This window comes from Argentina anserina, chromosome 5 (genome assembly GCF_933775445.1).
Source record: "Argentina anserina chromosome 5, drPotAnse1.1, whole genome shotgun sequence".
NCBI classification, from domain to species: domain Eukaryota; kingdom Viridiplantae; phylum Streptophyta; class Magnoliopsida; order Rosales; family Rosaceae; genus Argentina; species Argentina anserina.
Window position 1 is genome coordinate 803,683 of NC_065876.1, and position 20,593 is coordinate 824,275.

The 20,593-nt window shown below is 37.3% G+C and overlaps 4 protein-coding genes across 11 annotated transcripts; 3 read left to right on the plus strand and 1 right to left on the minus strand.

The window, feature by feature from the left end:
* Positions 1-2,202: 2,202 nt before the first annotated feature.
* On the plus strand, positions 2,203-4,854 carry LOC126795967 (pre-mRNA-splicing factor SPF27 homolog). Of its 4 annotated transcripts, none has more exons than XM_050522699.1 (7): positions 2,203-2,488; positions 2,581-2,747; positions 2,852-2,935; positions 3,190-3,259; positions 3,349-3,482; positions 3,596-3,648; positions 4,412-4,854. In XM_050522699.1, exons 1-6 carry the CDS (start codon positions 2,234-2,236, stop codon positions 3,642-3,644), a joined length of 759 nt encoding a protein of 252 aa, XP_050378656.1. In that variant the 5' UTR covers positions 2,203-2,233; the 3' UTR covers positions 3,645-3,648; positions 4,412-4,854. The 4 variants fall into 4 exon arrangements, with proteins under 4 accessions (XP_050378656.1, XP_050378657.1, XP_050378655.1 ...); XM_050522700.1 differs by having other exon boundaries at positions 4,552-4,853; XM_050522698.1 differs by having other exon boundaries at positions 3,596-3,644; positions 4,494-4,853.
* A 24-nt stretch (positions 4,855-4,878) lies between these two features.
* On the minus strand, positions 4,879-6,843 carry LOC126795961 (ABC transporter A family member 7-like). Its single transcript, XM_050522688.1, is given in 9 exon segments — positions 4,879-5,263; positions 5,357-5,379; positions 5,382-5,438; positions 5,555-5,660; positions 5,740-5,868; positions 5,983-6,067; positions 6,159-6,268; positions 6,352-6,557; positions 6,654-6,843. Coding segments are annotated over 9 exon segments (1,197 nt in total). The 3' UTR covers positions 4,879-4,972.
* A 167-nt stretch (positions 6,844-7,010) lies between these two features.
* On the plus strand, positions 7,011-9,384 carry LOC126793845 (ABC transporter A family member 2-like). The gene is given in 11 exon segments (XM_050520477.1): positions 7,011-7,048; positions 7,333-7,372; positions 7,421-7,538; positions 7,635-7,711; positions 7,830-7,931; positions 8,097-8,173; positions 8,175-8,226; positions 8,536-8,610; positions 8,697-8,828; positions 8,921-9,000; positions 9,264-9,384. Coding segments are annotated over 11 exon segments (912 nt in total).
* A 2,934-nt stretch (positions 9,385-12,318) lies between these two features.
* Positions 12,319-19,634, plus strand: LOC126794326 (uncharacterized). 5 transcript variants are annotated; one of them, XM_050521002.1, is made up of 19 exons: positions 12,319-12,457; positions 12,967-13,008; positions 13,117-13,230; positions 13,522-13,554; positions 13,689-13,769; positions 14,408-14,519; positions 14,867-14,912; positions 15,014-15,085; positions 15,893-15,955; positions 16,031-16,185; positions 16,286-16,350; positions 16,537-16,687; positions 17,107-17,212; positions 17,308-17,443; positions 17,619-17,683; positions 17,801-17,965; positions 18,513-18,585; positions 18,675-18,774; positions 19,275-19,634. In XM_050521002.1, exons 1-18 carry the CDS (start codon positions 12,454-12,456, stop codon positions 18,743-18,745), a joined length of 1,554 nt encoding a protein of 517 aa, XP_050376959.1. In that variant the 5' UTR covers positions 12,319-12,453; the 3' UTR covers positions 18,746-18,774; positions 19,275-19,634. The 5 variants fall into 5 exon arrangements, with proteins under 5 accessions (XP_050376959.1, XP_050376960.1, XP_050376961.1 ...); XM_050521003.1 differs by having other exon boundaries at positions 18,675-18,770; XM_050521004.1 differs by having other exon boundaries at positions 18,675-18,762; positions 19,271-19,634.
* Positions 19,635-20,593: the final 959 nt, after the last annotated feature.

Consider the following 20,593-nt stretch of genomic DNA (forward strand, 5'->3'; position numbering starts at 1 on the left):
TTAGTTATCGAATTCACATGCACTTTATGTAATTGCACAATTTCTAAACCATTTGTTATGATCAATGATAGAAAACTTCATAGCTTAATTCCATCTCTGCTCCAAAAGCTACTCCAGTGCTTAGCTTAGCTTAACTCATTCATTAATTCATCGACTTGGAATCAAATTTACTATCAAGCTCTACAAGAACAAGGCGTTTTGAGGCCATGAAAAACCTCTGCTAGCACATGTTGTGACTTGGTGTTGCACATAAGAGTGAGAAAATTCAAGAAACTGATGAAAGTTACATTAAATATTGAAATGTGGCCTACGTACAAGCAATAGTAGTCTTTAATCTGTTTGGAAATGACTTGTGCATAAGGAGAGGCTTAGTTGCCATGACTGGTATCACCTAAGAGAGTGCTGAAAGTTTATGAAAGCTGTATGAAAATGGTTTACCAGTACAATCACTAGTTTGGTTGCCTATAGCTAAAACCATTCTCTCCCAAGTTCACAAGTTTGTATTTATATCAATAAGTTGTGTTGCCACTTGTGAGATGTTGGAGAAACCAACTAGATATGACAAAGCATATGTTATTATGAATGTTTACACTTTTATGATTGGATAAATGTTATTTATATAAACGTTATTTGTTAAGTAATTATACCTAGTTCATCATCAGAGCAAATTCAATCTCATATTTTATGTAATGGAGCGGCCTCCAATGATTTCGGCTTCATTGTTTAGCCTAGGTTGACAACAACCAACACATAAGGGACACTGAAAACCAATCATCTTAGCTTAACCGGAAATGCCAGTAATTGTGAATGAGCAAATTAGTAGCATTATTGCATGGTCAGAAAACATAGAAGAATGCATTAGCATCGGTGATTAGTCAAAGAAAAGTTTGATCGACTTACTTAGTTTAGAAGAAGTTTCCAAATTTTGACTGAATCGTACTAAATATGACTGCTAAATTTTACTGCGCTAATTATTTCCACTAATTTAACTATTTAAGCAACCTAAAAATAGACCGGTGAATTTGATTTTTTTCATTCACCTATTGACTAACCGTCATTCGATAGTTATAAGTTCATAGTCATCCATAAGCTTGCATGTCTCAACAACTTTAAACTTTCAACCATTATTATAAATTTCACTTCCATCTACTGATAGTTATAACTGTAAATTCTTTACCAATTATGTAAACTCCTCCACAAACTTATCATTCCACCACGAAATAAACAGGTCAAATTGACAGGCAGTTTGCGGCTCAAAAAATCATGGACGAAGATCAAACTCATCAAGGAAAATTGTATAAAAAAAACTTAAAAATCTGTCAAACAAAATTACTTCATCATGGACCTTGTTGAGATAGTATCTTTTCGGAGCATTGTTGAGATAGTATATGTTTTATTGCTTATGATAGTATCTTTGTTGTTGTTGGTAGTAGAATTGTTTTCCATTAGTAGTAGTTTTTGATGATGGTAATAGTAGCTATAGCTTTATACAGTAGTAGCTTTATTTGTCATTGGTAGTAGTTTTTGAAGACAATTCTAACTAGTAGCCTTTTGATTCGCTTGGTAGTAGCTTTGTTTTTCATTAATAGTAACTTTGGTAGACATTCATAGTAACTTTTGTTTTGCTCGCTAGTAGCATTTATATGGCTTATTAATAGTTTTTAAAATCTCGTTGGAGGTTGTCGGAAATCTCATCTCAGTATCTTTTACTGCCGGTGGTAATACCTTTTGGTGCATGTGACAACATCTTTTATGACATCACTAGAGGCCAGAACCTCACCGGAGCCGGTCAGAAGTCGTATGAGACCTTTAGGGTGATGACTTTTTGGTCTAATGACATTTATTAAATATAATGGTTTTCAATGTCCAAACATTAAGCCATATTGAATTGTTGTGTCCTTATTTGAGAAAATCTTATTGGGTGCCCTTCTTTATAAAAAAAGGGGTGGTCCATTTGGACTTATATGTAATTCTGTAAAATAAACCTTGTGCCGGATGATGAATATGGGCCTTTTCTTAGTAATAGCTACTGACCTCAGACGTACACTGTACACTACTAGGTTGCGTTTGTTTGGGCCTTGAGTTGCATACAAGAGAAAAGAGAGATATCGTACTTGGGCCTTATTTTAAGTCCGATATTATAAGAAATAGTAGAACGGGTCGGGTTCACCACTTTCCCTCTCTCTCAAAAAGTATTGGGGATCTATCGGACACTCCCACACAGCTCACAACAATGGCGAACGCCACCGCCGCCGCCAGCACCGAAATCTTAATGTTAGAAGCTCCGCCGCAAGGTCCATCATGGCCGGGCCCCTTAACCAACGCCGAGATCATCGACGCATTACCCTACATCGACGAAGACTACTACTCCAGCGCCGCCGTCAAGAACGAGGTCGACCTCATGGTGGAGGAAGAGCTCCGTCGCAGCGCCAAGAAGCCCGCCGACTTCCTCAAAGACTTGCCGCCGCTCGCCAAGCCCGATTTCAAGGTCAGTAACCTCGCTAGGGTTTCAAGTTTCAACTTAGGGTTTTGAAAATATCTGCGGATGAAATGGAGAGTGAAAATTTGAATTGGATTCAGAATAATCCAGTTCTGGCGAGAGAGTACGACCGCGTGAGGGCCTCAAAGCCGCCGGTGGTGCTTGATTTCTCCAGAGATAAAGCGGAGATGCCGAGGAGGAGTGATGAAGCTTCTTGGAGACTGGCTCTGCAGAAAGCTCAGTGCTATTCGCAGCACAATGTCGTAAGGTATTTCAAAATCTGAGCTCGGTGCATATCGATACGAATGCCTTTGATTGTGTATCTATATGTGTGTGAGTTGAATTGTGATCGACTGAATGACCGGGTTTCAGGTTGGAGAATTTGGAGCTGATGGATAAGTATGGCCCTGATGCCTGGATTCGGTACAACAATGTATTGCAATCGCTTCAGTCAAGGTTTGTTTACCAGTTTTCGTATACGAAATCGGAGTTCTAGGTTGAGATGATTATTATATTTGTTTAGGATTGGTATTCTCTTTGTTACCTAGATCATGAGTATTCTTAAAATGAGAGTGTGTTACTTACTTCCTTATGACATATTGAAGTTTAGCTTCTTATGTGCAAACAAATTAGTTTTAGTGGGAAGTGCAGTTGATAGTACTTAATATCATGTGCATGCTCTTGTTTTACAACTGCATTGATCTGTGCAGGTTGCAGAAATTGGCTCATGAAAGCTCCCAAATGATTGGAACCGTGAATCGTGAGAGGAAAGAACATCAGGTGATTTGACTTCCTTTCTGACCATCCCTTATTTGTTTTAGATGCTTTCTTGTAGTTTAATTGGTGTGTTTGTCTTCATTGTTGAGCAGCAAAACACTGCATATGAGCTTAATGCTTTGTCTGCGCAATGGAGGGAACTTTCTCTGAAGAACATAGAAATCCAAGCAGCATGTGCTAAGATTGAGAATTACATAGATGAACTCAAAAAGGAAGCAGCGGAGAGGTACTCCTCCTTTTACTCTTTTTTTTTTATACAACTCCTCCTTTTACTTTCCGGGGTATTATATACTCTTGAATTCACTAGTTTCACCACTAATTATTAAATTCTGATTCCAGAGGCTGGGACTTAAAACCAATGGAGAATGGCCAATTGAATTCTGAATGAGTAGGTATGCTTTTGCTGCTAAGATAACATTTTGATTTTCTTTAAAGAATTCGGTGTTGTTATTTTTATTGTTGCCTACATAAGGTTTGGAAATGACATGTAAACGTGTAATAATATGTTTCTTCATTCTATGTTAGAATTCTCTCCTTCATTTTTCTCCTTTGGTTTTTAAATGTAATTTTGAAGCATTGATAGTTTGCACGTCCCAGTCAATGGATCTGTCCATTTATCAGCCTTACAAGTTTGGTTTCCAAATCTTGAAAATTTGATTCATTCTGTTTCATTTCTTTCCTTAGGCAAGCCATTGGGAAAACAGCACTACATATTCATAAGTTGTGCTGTACTGTGATATTGTTAATGATTATCCTAGTTTTGTGAGTAGATGACAATGCTCATGCAATTTATGGTAGATGTCTCGGTCATGCCTTTGTGCTACATTGTTGTGGCTCATTCATTGCAGATATAATGATTAACTTTTACGTAGTTTGAAAAAGGTCTCCCAGGATCCACAATGTCTAGGAATTGGTTTTTTGTTATCACCTAACGACTTTTGTGTTTCTATTTAAGGTTTTTTTTTTTTTATGATCTCAGAAATACAGATAAGAGTAAAATTTATGAAAGGTTTTTAATATTGAAAGTTGGCCTTTGCGCATTTGAAATCTTGTGATGAGTTTTAATTACTCACTATATGCTTCGTATGAGTTAGAGTACCAAGCTGCTATAATGATCAGAGTTTATTTAAGTGACTTGTGTCTTAAATGATGCAGTAGAAGTTAAGACAAGTTTGGGGTGCTGCTGTGATGAAATTACAGTCTGATGGCCTTCTTTAACCATTGGATTTGTAAACAGAATGTGCATGAGCACCTGGAAGTGGGAAACAAGCTAATGTTTGCTTTGATTCACGCAGCTGCAAAGGATACATCTTTCTGGATTATTGGCTGATAATGGGTCAGTTGGAGCTTTTCCTAGTTATTCCAGTTGGAATCCGTATAATTTGATGATATATCTGAATTTTTCTGTAATGATCATAACGAGTAGAGCTCGATTTGAGTAAATCGTTCCCAAGACTTGAGCTAAGTGGATTTTGTATTGGTGTAGAAGCCTTGTACCAAGCCATGATTTAGAGAGGAATCATAATATGGTTGCACAACGCACGTTATATGAAATGTAGTGCTTTTGTTCACATCTCAGTAGTTAAGGAGGACGAGTTACTGAAATAAGATACAATCTAAACGCATCGATTCATTCTTATAGTCACAGAGAGCCATCACCACAAAGGTCGGGGTTTTTGGTGCAAATTGCGTCTACAATCGAGCTTAACCTGGATTCTATATCAATGATGTTTGCGCAGTTGTAGCAACCTTGATGAAGACATCCTCCAAAGTAGTATCGATGAGACCCCATGCGAACACCTGAAATCGTCTCTTTGCAGCCTCCACGGCTCGGAAAACACCGGCGATGGTGACCTCATTTTCCGGCAACCCAAACTTCTGTGTCCCCGAGAGTCGGTATACCTTGTTGGCATTGGGTGACAATGTCCGAACCATCTTCTCCACTTCCTCATGATCACCACTTGTGGTCATTGTGAAGATATACAATCCTCCATATCTAGCCTTCAGCTGCAGTGAGTGAAGGAGGATGTGAAAATGAGTTGAGATCTTAAAAGTTGCACTGTATTGTAGTCAAAAGCTATACTATCAAATTCGATGTACCTCTTTCGGATTTCCAATACACTGCCATCTACGAAAATTACTAGTCGATCACAAAGGGCTTCTGCCTCTTCCATGGAGTGACCTGAACATCATATGCAGACAAACTTGCTTTGTAAGTGTATATAACAACATAGGTCTTACCTCATTGTAAATTCACAGTGAATACTATATAAGATTGGAAGAGAGGGAGGACAGAACTGGTTAAGATGATTGCTCGGTCCTGTTTTGCAGCTTTTACAACGTTCCATAAATTTTTTCTTGAAGCTGGGTCGAATCCACTACTAGGCTCATCCATGTAGGCCACCTGCACAAGAAATTTCACAGTAAAGTAGTTAGAGATCAGGGTAGTCAAACTTCAGAGTTAGAGCAGCATGTTGGTCAACCTTTGGATCTCCTATGAGTGAAATTGCGACGCTAAGTCTCCTCTTCATACCTCCACTATATTTCCCAGCCTGTTTGTCAGCAACTCCACCATTGAACAGATTCACACTCTTCAACGACTCTTCCACAGCCTGATCAGTGTAAACATATTAAGCTCAAGATGTGATAATTAACACTTTACAATGCCAATATATATATCTTTGTACGAATTGAGTTAGAATACATGTACAGGATGCATGGCTTACTTCTGTTAAGGCAGAACCTTTGAGATTCTTAAGTCTGCCATAAAACAGCAAATGCTCCCTTCCGGTCAGGGTCTCCCATAGTAAGCTACAAAATAAACATGAAACTAGTTTCAAGTAATTAAAGGAATGTTACCAAAAAGTAATATCTTAGTTGATTGCAGTATTGGCTAGCTTACTCATGCTGTGAACAAACGCCTATGCTGGTATATATTTCATCCATTTGAATCCGAATGTCCATACCATGAACATATGCTGCACCAGAGCTTGGTTTTGTCAGACCAATCATCTGCATGTCAATAGAAATCAGAGGTTAAATGCAACTACTAGATAGCGGTAACTAGTCATTGAACAACTGATGTAGTACTTTACCATGCTAATAAAAGAGGTCTTCCCTGCACCATTGGAACCAAGCATGCCAAAGCATTCCCCTCGTGGCAAAGCGAGAGACAATCCTTTCACTGCAAACTTCTCAGGGTTACCATCTCTTCCTGGATAAACTTTTCTCATGTCATGGCAAATGATCGCGTGACTTGTTTTATCTATATTCAGTAGCAAACTCTCAACCTTCTCCCTCTGCAAATTAATTGAGCATGCGATTGTAATTGGAAAGCAGCATACATTATTCATTTTGATTCAAATGAGTGACAAGAAGATTCAAATAAGACATTTACCTCGTGTAACATCAGGTTTGTCCATCTGGATAGAAACTGTAGATCCCTGCCTCTCTGCACTAGGTGTCCTAGTCTGAAGATGTGAGGAAAGTTGTTTCTTCTTTCCAAAGCAGTTTTGCAAGAAACATAGAGGACTTTTTCCACTTGCAGATGAAGTAACTTTGTCCATGTTATATGCAATAAAAAGCATCTCAAGGTATGGATTCGCCGATTCCGGCGACGGCAGGTTGCAACGACGGGAAGGATCACGACAGCCGTACTCCTCATCTCTCGGCGATCTAGTCTGTGCCAGTCAGAGCTCAATCGGCGACCCATGGCGGCTGAAATCGTGAAATTTCTGGCCGCCGTGGGTCGCCGATGGAGCTCTGGCCGGCACTGACCGGATCGCCTGGGAGGTTGGTAGTGTAGTTGTGCTGATCTGCCGCGTCGTTGCGGCCTGCCGTCCGGAATCGGGACGTCCGCACTTGAAGAGCCATATATATATATATATATATATATGGTTTGTGTGGAGGAAATCTTGTAATATAGTGATCATAGTCGAACTACATAATTTACACAATGAATATTCCTTTTGGGTTAGGCACTACTAAAACTTTTCAGTACATAATGCAGATGCCCTGCATATGTTTCACTTACCAGTTCTTAGCATATGATTGATTAATCATCATCCATGATGCAGTGGCTTAGGCATTGCCCGCTTCAATTCTAAAATAATGCTGGTGCAGTGTTATGTTTCAGTAACTATGTTATCTTTGAACAATGTTTAGGGCTTATGGGTCAACTTTGCAAAGGATCAGCTATTTTGGCTACTCGGACCCAATGGAGCTGGGAAAACCACAGCAATTAATTGTTTAACTGGCATCACACCAATAACTGGAGGAGATGGTAATAGTACCCTTGTTCCATCAAATTCATTGATTACAAATTTATGTAATAATGTCAATATGGAGATCATAAAATAGTGTTCTGCCTCAATAACAGCCTTGATCTATGGACATTCTGCCCGAAGCTCCGTTGGCATGTCAAACATTCGAAAAATGATAGGAGTTTGTCCACAGGTGTCTCTCTATCTCTCTCAAAGCAAAAAATATGCTATGTACTTATTTTTCTACCTAAGTGCAACCTTCTTTGTTATTTTGTAACTTAAATTTGCCTGTTTATTATCTCTATCCATAGTTTGATATTTTATGGGATGGATTGTCCGGGCAAGAGCATCTCAACATCTTCGCTAGCATCAAAGGACTACCTGCAGCATCAATTAAATCGTTAAGTGCCAGTGCCAGAGTATTTTGAGCAGGTTTTGATAAACCTACTAGAATTTAGAGTTGGTAATAGATTTGGTTGTCAAAATCATTTCATGCTCATCTGCTTTGAGAAAAAAAAAACTACTAATTCGTCATGTAAGAGATGAATAATGCTTTTCAAATGTATGCTACTACGAAGTCACTCGAAGAGGTGAAACTTACTGATGCAGCCAAAATGAGAGCTGGTAGTTACAGTGGAGGAATGAAGCGTCGCCTGTGTTGCAATAGCCTTTATTGGTGATCCGAAGTTAGTTATCCTGGATGAACAGGTAACGACATTGCAACTTATCCCTTTAGTTATTCATCTTATTTTCTTTGGTTACATCACTTACATGCCTTGGTTTATAATCTGCATACTGGTATGGATCCAATATCAAGAAGGATTTGGGACTGGTTCTATTGCGAAAGTGAGAATAAGAGATAACACAAGTGAACAAGAGCTTCCACCACACTATGGGGATGAAATTGCAACATCTCAGTAGGAAGCTGTGAAGCAGTTATTTAGTAACGTATGTTGCTTTCAAATAACTCGAGGAAGTTATTTACAGGCACATCCAAGTTAAGTCCTAACATGGCAGAACGTCTCACTAAAAGAACATACCAAAGCATATCTGACATTTCTGATTCCTCATGATCGAGAGGAAATTTTGGCGGTAGAAACAGTAAGTACTAAAAGAACCTCTAAGTAAGAGTCGTGATTTTCTGCTGTTTTAATTCTGCTCATATATATATAATGGAGAATTTTTTTGAACTTCAAGATTAAGAAGATGATCTTGGCATAGCAGACATTCAACTTGGGCTTGCAACTCTTCGAGTATTCCAAAAAGAAACAGCAGGGGGGAGATTGGTTACTCTCACATTAACATCTGGTGTTGGTTCAGGTAAACTCCTTCCTTTCATTTCACTGATATCCTTGCTCGTTTTCATGAATATGTTCATTTTGGTTACTTAATCTTGGTAAAGGAGTTGCATATTCCAGTAGGAGCTACGTTTATTGGGATTCCAAGAACGGAGTCTGAGTCCAAATGGTTTAGGGTTTTAGGGTACATACATTGGCAGCCCATTACACTGTTAAAAAAAACTACTTGCATAAAGAATTTACGCAAATCAACATCATGATGGAGAAATAGACAACGACTTTCCAATACGTTTAACATCAACCAAGTAAAAGGTCTACGTAGCCATTAAATATTACAAATGGATTGAAAATCTAAACTTAATTAGTCATCCAGGAAAAAGATCTGACACCAACTAATATTAAAGATCTAACACCAAGAATCTGCCATTGAAGATCTTAAATCGCCAGATCACTGCATATGGATGGACAGTCGCTACCAGAAGAAGACTACTATCTGGGAGCTTATCTTCTGCAGAGAGATGGGAAAGTTACTCTAGATCTGCAATCAAAGCAAAGTAAAGCACCGTAGAAAACAAAAACTTACAAGATAATAGATGATAATATTACAACGATTAGTATATAGCAACTGGTCGTTCACGGTCGGAGTTAGACGCCTTTCGGTGGCCAGAAGAAAACTGATAGATCTGACGAAACTTACTATACTGGCTAGAAAGATAGTTACATAGATCGAGATAGGAGGCAGATAAGCCATGGTGTAGAGCTCCCTTCAATCCAAAACATGATGCAACTCAGGTAATGCAGCTCCTGAGATATGCAAGCCACAAGCCTATCATCTTTGTCAAAAAAATTAGAGATAGAAGTGTGGGATACATAGTTCAGCAGCTCAATCAACCCAGCAACATCTTCTATTGGACTTAAAGGAGCTCCCCTCCGTAACCCTAGCTAAAACCCTAACACCAGTTGCTCACAACACCAAAATAGCTCAAGAAACAGAACCTCTGTTTGCTAACAAAACAGCTCAAAAGTCAAAACCGTTATCAGGATAAACTTCAAAACCTTGGTTGGGTTTTCCAGCAAAACCCTAGAGAGGAAGAACGAGAGCAAGAAAACTATGAATAAACTAGGTAAAGTAAACAAATTAAACCCAACCTTCAAACATGCTATGTAAAAGAGCAGTATATCTTGTAAAGCCGAGACAGACGAGCGAGAAGGATGTGGATGAAGAGTAACCAGCAGTAGCAGTGGTTTGAAGGATGAGAACGATGGATACAACGTGGTGGAGGGGCTTAGTTATATAGTGGTTTAGGAGAGCAACAATTAGTAATGGTGGGGATGTGGATGGGTGGGCAAAGCAAGAGTCTTGGGAACCGCCCTTTCGTCTCTTCTTCACCGTTCTCTATAATTAAGATTCCCTGCACATAATCACGTGCCTTGTTTATTTCCATCACGATACTCGATGATAATGAACACCCACCTTCAATTTATCGTCCCTCCTTTAATTTAAGTTTCCCACCAGCCAGAGGTAGATTTCGAGTTCGACGGTAAAAGAAAATGGTAAATTAGCCCACTTACACGAGATATCGTGACAAATTGATACAGTGATAAAAATGGCGGGAGTAAATAAGAAAGAAAACGAGAGAAGGTGGGAAAAAAGTTTGGTGGGAGACGTGCACACGTGGCGCACGATCACATATAGTACGGCGTAAATGAATGGTAGTTGTTGAATTAAGATTTCCCCTTAGATTAGACAAAAGCGACGTTGATGTGACTATACAGCTCAGACGGGTGGGTCTAACCACGCCGGGCGCACTTTAGTTCGGCCATGTTTTTTTCTTTCGGTGTGCGCGACTGTTGTGCTAATATGCGCAGGTGCATACTAGTCTTGGAATCATACTCGTTCATCATACACTATGATGCTGCCACGTAGCCCTAATGGTGATAATGGGGCCTCAAAATCTAGGGGCAGATCTCCCGGCAGTGTACTTTTGTCGGTTTCCTCGACCTCTTTTTCTCACTTGTTTGGACGGTCATTGTTATCTGGGCCAGTCCATACTTTCCCATTCACGGCCTTAATGAATTGGGCCAAGGCCCACACTCCAATTCAAGTAAATCCTTGCTATCGAGGATCGACGACGTCGCGCAAGTTGGATACGCATGAATGAATCATGATGTTACATGTCTATATTTATAGAGGGTCGGAGTTTGAGTGGGTTGTCTTTAAGTTGTACCGAGATCAACTTATATTAGATGTGTTGTCTACAATCATGTTCACCTTGCTGACCATGAACATTTGACAACAATCATCATATATGACTAATCTCAATTCTTGAATTGAGAATTGAGATATAATGAGTTAATTTGAATTAAAATTCATTGATCAACTAAATCTTCTTTGATAATTAGATGAATAAATATGATATTTTTTTTTCTCAAACCACATTTTCGACATTCGTCCTCCTCACAAATTCATTAAATTCGCTCTCCTCTTGTTATTTTCATCCACACAATGCAAAATGACCCAATGAAGGAAATGGAGGTCGGGTTGATCTAGAGGAGGGACCAATGAATCCAAGATCGAAAAGTCAGAGGCTTTGAAGAAGAAAATGACATTGGGGCTGATTTACCGAAGTAATCGGAGTTTAAGAGAATCGAGAGTCAATCATGGCGTCTTGGATTTTTCTGGGTTCATGGTGGAAGAAATGGAGGATCTGGGTTAGAGAGAGGACATGCATTTTGAGAGGAAGACTATATGATGATGAGAAGACATGCTTCCGTGTTGGGTTTCCACCTCCATCCATTCTTCTATGGGTTTCGGCAAATTTCATGAACTAAATATGAGATTCTTGAGAAGAAGAGAACGAAGAGATTGTGAGGGAGACAATTAAACAATACATTTTAAACCACATTAACCTCATTAAAGCTCAACCATTAGATTGAAATTGGGCAGATCAGACATTAGTTGTCCAAATATTCCAACTGACCAGGTGAACGAGACTTAGTGTTGTCTAAGGATGTGTAATATGACTATATGAGTACCCAACATGAGAGTGCTGATCACCTAGTCAGTTGTTGCGCTCAACAGCCGTCCGATCTGACTGTTTGTTGAAGTGTTTTTATTGTAATTTCTCTTATCAAATAAAAAGAAATAAAGATTTGGTTCGGCAGCTTTCAACCACTAACCCAAGTAGGGCTAGTAGCCTAGTACACAAAACTATGTGGCGAGTATCTAGGCCCACATAATTAGTTTCATATGTTCAATCAACGTTGAAAACAAAGCAACTCAGATTGAAAATTCATCCTTTGTATCCTCGATGGTTGAGCACGGTCTTATTCGTCGTTGCTACACACTGCTCTTATTGGGCCCCTTGAAATCTTGCAATGGGCTCTCAAATGTAACCCAATAGTCTTTAATGAGCACAGTGGACTGATAACGATCTGGGCCCAGTAGTATTGTAGCTACCGTATACCTCTTTTCTTTGTCAAGCCGGAACCGTCTGACACTCTGACGCATACAAATTGCTCACAACTCCATCCCTAAGCTAACAGCAGATTCTACGGACACCAGTGTTCACCACTTTTCTTCTTCCTCATCAAAACCCTAGCTCTCCGTACACAATCGTCCCCCAAACTCTTCGCCATGGGTAAGCTTCAACTTTGCTTCTTCGCTTCGTTCAATTTCAATTTCTCTTAATTTCATTCAGTTCTCTTATGTGTGTAAACTCCGGTAGATCTATTTGGTTGAACACGATCGTCGATTGATTTCTACTAGTTCCGATTGAATTGACGTGGCTTAATTAGTGTTGGCGCTAATCGAATTTCAATTAATTTCATCTATTTTACAACGAGCTTTTACTACGAGTTCGCCTTAGCTTCATTAGTTCAGTTATGATTTACTAGAGCTAGTAATCTCTGCGTTTGTTATCGAGTATGAAGTTTACTGTACAGTGTATCTACTCTGGCTGTTTAGTTAGTTATTGATTTACGTGTTTAATTGTTGTTTGCTTATCTGTTGTGTGGAGAATTACTGGTATTACGAATGTTGAACTCTTTGATAAACTTTATAAGTGAAAATCGGGGGTTTTGGATTGAGGTTGTGGCGAATTGAATAATTGATTGTAATTTACCTGTATGAACTTGTGCCAAATGGTAGATATTGAGGAGGAGATCCGCTCGCTGCAGCTGGACTCAGCAGGTAATTATGAGAGGGTTAAATTTATGTCAATGTACGGTATATGATAATGCCGGTTTGTTTGTGGTTTATATTTAACATGTGAGACAACGGGTTGTTTTAATCAAACAGAAGATAATGGGGATGTAAATCCAGAAGCTGCGAATCTGGATGTCGAGAATTTTGAGGATAAGATGGAGGAAGGTGATGAAAAGATGGATGAAGGTGATGAAAAGATGGTGGAAGGTTGGTAGTATCCTTGGATATGGGTTTTCTTTTACTGTTGTTATGGGGATGTCTGTGTTTGATATGTTGGAGGAAGGTTGGTTGTATCTTTGGTAGTATCAACCTGTTATCCCCACAATTGCTCTTTTCCTGCTATGGTTTGTCTTTTTGTATTTTTAAGAAAGCCTAACTCTGGTTACTTGCTCACTGACACATACCCAAGTTTCCTATGCGTACTAGCGCCTAGCATACATATACAATTTATTTCATTATTTTCTACTGTTGGACTGATATCAGATTCGGTTCTTGCAGATTCTGCTGAGCACTTGGCCCATGAGCCAAAAGGTACTTTGTAGCTATGATTTATATCTTTGTTATTATTATTTTGTGCTCTGTATTCATGTGCGTTTTGTTTGTAATTTATAATAATCTTTTGTTCATTATCCAAGTTATCTTCTCTATTTGACTCGAATCTACAGTGAAGGCGAAGGAAGAACAACATGATGAGGAGGAAATAAATAAAAAGAGGCACTTGAATGTTGTTTTTATTGGCCATGTGGGTAAGTTATCGAATTTTCATTGATTGCTTAATTTATTATTGTTTTTATCGAAACCGTTATTTTATTAATATTATATTCACTAGCTTAACTCAGAAATATTACTGTCTTGCTACACATTAAACCATTAAAACCCTCTTTGGAGATGTAATGTGGTGTTTCGTGCGGTTTATCTTGAGGCTTCTCCGTCTCCCTCTCCCTCTCCCGTTTCTTATATCTTTATCTCTATACTTCTCATTTCCCGATTCACACCATCTTACAATTAACATCTCCGAATGGTCCTTATCTTCATGTATAATGAGAAAGGCTATGCAGCATAACTCATTTTTTGTATGCCCTCAACAAGGCGGTAATTGTTGCTGCCACCTGAACTGTTGTAGCCTGATTTCAGGGTTTTTTCTTTCCTTGGTGCAGAAAATTAAAGCATTTTTTGAATTGGATTGAATTAACAGATTTTCTACTGGAGTTTTTTTTGGCTGCAGTACTTCTTTCCCTTACAGTCCTTTTCTCCTTGTGTTATAGCAGAGTGCTTATACTCTGAATGCTTTAATTTTCTCTCATGGTAATTTATATGCGACTGTTCTGCCATTATTCTTTTATCGGTTAACATGTATATTGATAAGCTTTTTTGTTGATTTCAGATGCTGGAAAGTCAACAGCAGGAGGTCAAATCCTTTTCCTTAGTGGTCAGGTTGATGATCGTACAATTCAAAAATATGAAAAAGAAGCGAAAGACAAAAGTAGAGAGAGCTGGTGAGTGTGCTATATTGGTATTTTTTGCAACTGTTTCAATTTCTTAGATCTGTGGATGGTAATACTATAAATGGTGGCATAGCCTAGAAGCTGTATGTTGAAAGTGCAGTTGGGGAGAAATATCTGGTTATTATATTTCATTTCTTTCTATCTACTTTTACAAACTTTATGCGCTTGAAGGTTATGATAGGATTGCCGAAAATATATATAGACTGATACTAATTCCATCCATTTGTTTTTTACTGTAGTTAATTTGGAACTGCATTAGAATACCTGGGGTATACGCACCTGATTTAGTGCTAGGATTCTTTGCTGATCATTGACAATGATTTTTTAATATTTGCTAGGTATATGGCATACATCATGGATACCAATGAAGAAGAGAGGGTTAAGGTATTATTTAAGTCATTGATTATAGAAATTGTCTTCCAACCTACTGATGCTTTAATGTGGCCAGTTTTCGCTTTAACTACTTGTTGGAAATCTTATTGCAGGGTAAAACTGTTGAAGTTGGACGAGCACATTTTGAAACTGAGACAACTCGATTTACAATTTTGGATGCACCAGTGAGTGACTTTAGTTTTCAGAACAAAGATTTGATTAATGGTACTGAAGTACATCAAAACAGAATAAATAACTATGTTTCTTCCAACTTGGAAGTGAGGTTAAGTGGTTAACTTCAATCTGCGTTGACCACTAACACTGATTCCATGGAATTTGCAACGACTGGTGTCTTATTCTTAAACCCCAGTATGAATGCAATCTCTGTCTTGATGCGATAAAGTCTGTGATGGCCTTGACCAGCATATGGCTAACCTGCAATTAGGAATCTTGGTTGATTTAGTTTGATAAATGATTCTTCTCATATATAACATTTGAATATTCCAATTTGCTCAATAACTAGCTTATTCCATTCTGGTGAATATGACCACTGTTTTGTCAAATGTAAGACTCAAAAAACAAACCAGGTCATGATCAGCAGCGCAATAGCATCATACCACCCTGACAGAACAGAAAATTAAGAAAATGAGCCAACATGATTGATTGAGAGTGACTTTGTTCAGTGGCCAGAAACAATATTTGCCAATATTTTTTTGGTCAGTGATTAATGTGTACCTCTCATATAGGTCTATTAATTTTTGCTTCCAGTAATAGAGAAATTATGATTAAAAATAAAGGACTGGTGCCCTCATTGGTAATTAGGTCCATAATATGGTTGTGTGGCTTCCTGTCCTTCATCTTTTATGAATTTGATATTTGCTTTATGGGTTGGTTTCTGGTTTTAAGATTTTCATCATCGTATTTTTTGAAATCATGAGTACGGTTGGTTTGTTTGATGGGAGAGAAATCTGATTGTCCATGTCTTGGATCAGGGTCACAAAAGTTATGTACCAAATATGATCAGTGGTGCATCTCAGGCTGATATAGGAGTACTGGTGAGTCTAGTTCTATGATGCTCAATTAGTGCAGAGGTTAATTTTGGGTATTTAACTCACTATCTCCCTGTTTAGGTAATATCTGCCCGTAAAGGAGAATTTGAGACAGGGTATGAGAGAGGTGGACAAACCCGTGAACATGTTCAACTTGCAAAAACATTGGGAGTGTCCAAACTGCTTGTTGTTGTGAATAAAATGGATGATCCTACTGTCAACTGGTCAAAAGAAAGGTGCTCTACCCTCTGTTAAAGAGAATACATCTTGTAATTCTTTTTTTGTGCGACTTGTTCTTATGTCATTGTCATTTTATTATGCTGTCGATTCTACCAGATATGATGAAATTGAGTCGAAGATGGTACCATTTCTCAAGACATCAGGCTACAACGTGAAGAAAGGTAAATGTGTGATGATTTATCACACCATCTTTGTAATATATGGGATTTAGGAACATTTTCTCTTCTGTGTAGATAAGTTCTATTTTGATTGCTGTTCTATCATAGCAATAAATAATGGTAATTTTTTAAGACTTTATAGTAATGGCTTGTTGGCTGAAGATTTCAATTATTTGTTGTGTTGTACAGATGTTCAGTTCCTACCAATATCTGGTCTTATGGGTACAAACATGAAAACTAGATTAAATAAAGAAATTTGTTCATGGTGGGATGGCCCCTGCCTTTTTGAAGCCCTTGATGCTATTGAAGTTCCTTTACGAGACCCTAAAGGTCCATTCAGGTAATATGTGGTTTTTATTATCTCTCTCTCTTTCTCTCTCTGTATTCTTAAATTCACCTGAATGGACGAAATTTTTAATGCCAATCTCTATTTCCCTGTCATATTTCTTTAACATAGGAATTAAAACTAAGAAAAGTTCCTATGAGAAGTATCTACTTTAATGTGTTCGATCTGTAAATAACTTTTTTGGCCAAATTATCTTTGTATAAATTTTCTTTTTCTGCCTGCGTCGGGACAGAGGCATTATGCCAATAGTTTATGGTGGGATTGATGATGATGTCTTGTCTTTATTGCTCGTCTTACTGTATCAGTAATCTCCACGGCAAATGGGATTAGTCTCTCACTTAATTTACCTGCAGAAAATATGGCTGTTTGTTTTACGTTTATATATAGTTGATAGAATTTAAATGCCATTTTAGGTTGCCGATCATAGATAAGTTCAAGGACATGGGAACTACTGTTATGGGGAAAGTGGAATCGGGTTCAGTGTGTGAAGGGGATTCACTGGTTGTCATGCCAAATAAGGTGCCACTTTATTGTACCTTGACTCTTCCGTTCCATTTTTTTTAATTTACTTTATACCTGTACTTATAATGAAAGTCTGGTACATTGGTATGCAGGCTCAAGTGAAAGTTCTTGCTTTATTCATTGATGAAGATAGGGTCAAATATGCTGGACCTGGTGAAAATCTTCGCGTTAGGTTGTCAGGTATCGATGACGAGGACATACTAGCAGGTTTTGTCTTGTCGAGTGCGGGTAAGTAGAATGTACTATGGTGATTGTTTCTTTATGTCAATGAAGAGAAATAATAGAGATGTTTAGGAGAAAGAGAAGTGAGTGAGATTTGAGAAAAATTGAGAAACTGCTTAAATGATTAATTGTCACTTTGGTCCTTATTATTAAGTTAACCTTTTGATTTTAATTTATGCAGCTAATCCAATACCTGCTGTTACTGAGTTTTATGCGCAATTGCAGATCCTTGAGTTGCTGGAAAATGTATTCATGCCAACCTCTCTTTATTGCCTCATTAAATTCTCCTCCAGTAAACAAATTTCTTGTGTTTCTTTTTCTAGATTGGTTAATGAACACTTGTACATATGTTCTTTCTTTTAGGCAATCTTTACACCTGGATACAAAGCTGTCTTGCATATTCACTCCGTTGTCGAGGAATGTGAGATTGTAGAGCTGATAGAGGAAATTGATATGAAGACTAAGAAACCGAAAAAGAAGAAGCCTCTTTTTGTGAAGAATGGTGCTGTGATAAAATGCCGGATTCAGGTTTGTTCTTAATTGTTGCTAATGTAATATCAAGTGAGGGTACATCATAGTATGCTGTTAAGTTGGAGGTCCCCAATCTCATTCATATGATGCTATTTTCCATTCACACCCCTATCTCATTCACATGATGTGATTTTCCATTCAAGTGGAAAAAATTGGTTTCCAGTTGGAAAAAATGGAAATGATGGGTTAGGTCCTTGTGTTTAATTAATAAATTTTTTGCAAGTAGTCATGTGATTTTTTATACTTATTTTACTTTATTACTCATGTGAATATATGGTCCTCCATCCCTAATTAAGTAACTTTGTGCAAGTAGTCATGCAGTCTGTTATACTTTACTCTATTACTCATGTGATAATTTGGTCCTTCACCCCCATCTCATTCACATGATGTTGTTATCCATTCCAGTTGGAAAAATTGGTTTCCAGTTGGAAAAAATGGAAATGATGGGTTGGTTTCTTCTTCTTTAATTGATTTTGTGCAAGTAGTCATGCGGTCTGTTATACTTATTTTAGTCTATTACTCATGTGAATATTTTGTCTTGCAGGTGACTAACATGATATGTGCGGAGAAGTTTGCCACTTTTCCCCAACTTGGGAGGTTTACCCTTCGTACTGAAGGTAACTGACTTGCCCTTGCCCTGTAAATTTTGTACACAATGATTTGGGTATGATATGGTTTTGGGCCGACATGTTTCTTCATTATGCAGGTAAAACTATTGCTGTGGGAAAAGTAATTGATGCTCCATCAAAGAAAAGTAAACAATCCTCGACAAACTAAGATCTTAAACAATTTTGGTATGAAGGCAAGTCTGTTAAAATGTTTGTCATTTCATACCGGTTACTTAGTGGACCTATAATTTTGTATCTTTTGTGCATCTCCCTTCTGTATTATTGTGTGTTGTAATGCCTAGATAGCTTAAAGTCCATAGATTTTATTTTATTTCTATTTTCAAAGCATCCTTCAAGTTGTGTTACTGAATTATATTTATCATGTTTCAACCCATTATAATTTTTGACCATTTGTACTTAAAGCCATGTACCAAAATGACCATCAGATAGAGTAGTTTCAGGAGTATTCACACCACAACTCCTTGCTTTTTAAATTCTGAGTCTGCCTGTCAAGGAGGTTTGCTTATTTTTTGGGTGCCTACATCAGGAAACAGATGTTCCATCTCTGTGTGAGCCTGAGTGTGACGTAAGCCTCAAATTAGAATTTGGGATAATATAATTTGCGGTATTTTTTTTTTTGTACATCTGGTAGAAGAAATTTGAATTTAATTATCGTCCATGTTTGTTCACACAGGCAGAGCTGGGTGAGTAGGACTGGCAGCATGATGGGCTTCAAATCTTTGAGATGCATTTGATCGTAATAGTACGCTACACGGTTTTTAGATTTGATCATCAGTCATGTACTGTTGCGGATGCCCATGTACTCTGGACCGTTGCTGGGTAGGGTGTCATTTTTCATTTACGGGTGTAAATTAGTCTTCATTTTGATTCACCCATTGCTGGGCTTTTACTTAATTGTACGATCGTTTATCAGCCTATTCCATCTATGTTTGTTATGATTGGTTTAATATTTGTACAGGCCTCCCTAACATGTGCGGAAGCTCGGTAGTTTGGCGATTTTTGTTTTATGCAATCTTGATGAATTTCTTTTCTTCTTGCATTGTGTTTTTACTTTTTGTTTTTGTTTTGTTTTGTTTCACTCTATGAAAAATGCTGTGAAAATGTGTACCAAGCTAGTTGCAGCTTATATACCGACTTCTTTTCTCAATAATATATGAAATTAAAAAGAGAAGTTCTAAATACACACCCATAAATTTTTAATACACCTATTATTTGATAATTCAATTAAGATTTTGCATGTATGTTAAATAACTAAAATAAATATATGTAATAATTCAAAAAATCAAATACAAATTAAATTATCAAAATAGAGAAGGATTTATTTTTGGTAACAATAAATTTAAAAAATTTAAAAATTTATAGAAAACTTTAAATTAATATATATTTTGATGGAAAATTAAGTGGGTGATACAAACTCAATTCATTCCTTTCACTGAAAAAAAAAAGAGATCATTTATATTTTTAGTTCCAAACAAATGTAATTCATGAAAACAAATTATGATTTTTTTATTTTATTAAATTTTATCTTCATACATTTAAAAAAAGAAAAAAAATATTCATCTTCTTCAAACAACCAATTCATCTCTTTCTTATATATATATATATATATATATATATACATATTCTTCAATTTGTTTATCATTTTTATGACTAAAGAATTTGAAAAGAACAAATGTGATCTATAATAGTTCGTAAGAATAAATAAGAATTAATATGAACACTCATAAGATAGCAATATATATATATATATATTAATATACTAATCACACTAAAAAGTAGCCTTGTATAGCTAAATAATGAGTTATTTTGTGATTTTTTTTAAATTCAAGGGTATTTATGTGGTGTATTTTGTAAAATTATTAGAATGTGAATTGAAATAGGTGGTGTAGCGAGTATGTGTGTGTATTAAGAGGTTTGTGTGTATTTAAAATTTCTCAATTAGAAATGCAGCAATACTGCAGCGTGAGGTGACACTACTCTTAGCAATGGCTAACAT

Bases quoted from the DNA above. Each gene is read 5' to 3' on its own strand.
- LOC126795967 (XM_050522699.1), top strand. From the start codon at position 2,234: ATGGCGAACGCCACCGCCGCCGCCAGCACCGAAATCTTAATGTTAGAA. The intron at 2,748-2,851 runs GTATTTCAAAAT...ACCGGGTTTCAG, and splicing joins TCGCAGCACAATGTCGTAAG to GTTGGAGAATTTGGAGCTGA. The intron at 2,936-3,189 runs GTTTGTTTACCA...TGATCTGTGCAG, and splicing joins TTGCAATCGCTTCAGTCAAG to GTTGCAGAAATTGGCTCATG.
- LOC126794326 (XM_050521002.1), top strand. The intron at 14,520-14,866 runs GTGAGTGTGCTA...AATATTTGCTAG, and splicing joins GACAAAAGTAGAGAGAGCTG to GTATATGGCATACATCATGG. The intron at 15,956-16,030 runs GTGAGTCTAGTT...CTCCCTGTTTAG, and splicing joins AGGCTGATATAGGAGTACTG to GTAATATCTGCCCGTAAAGG.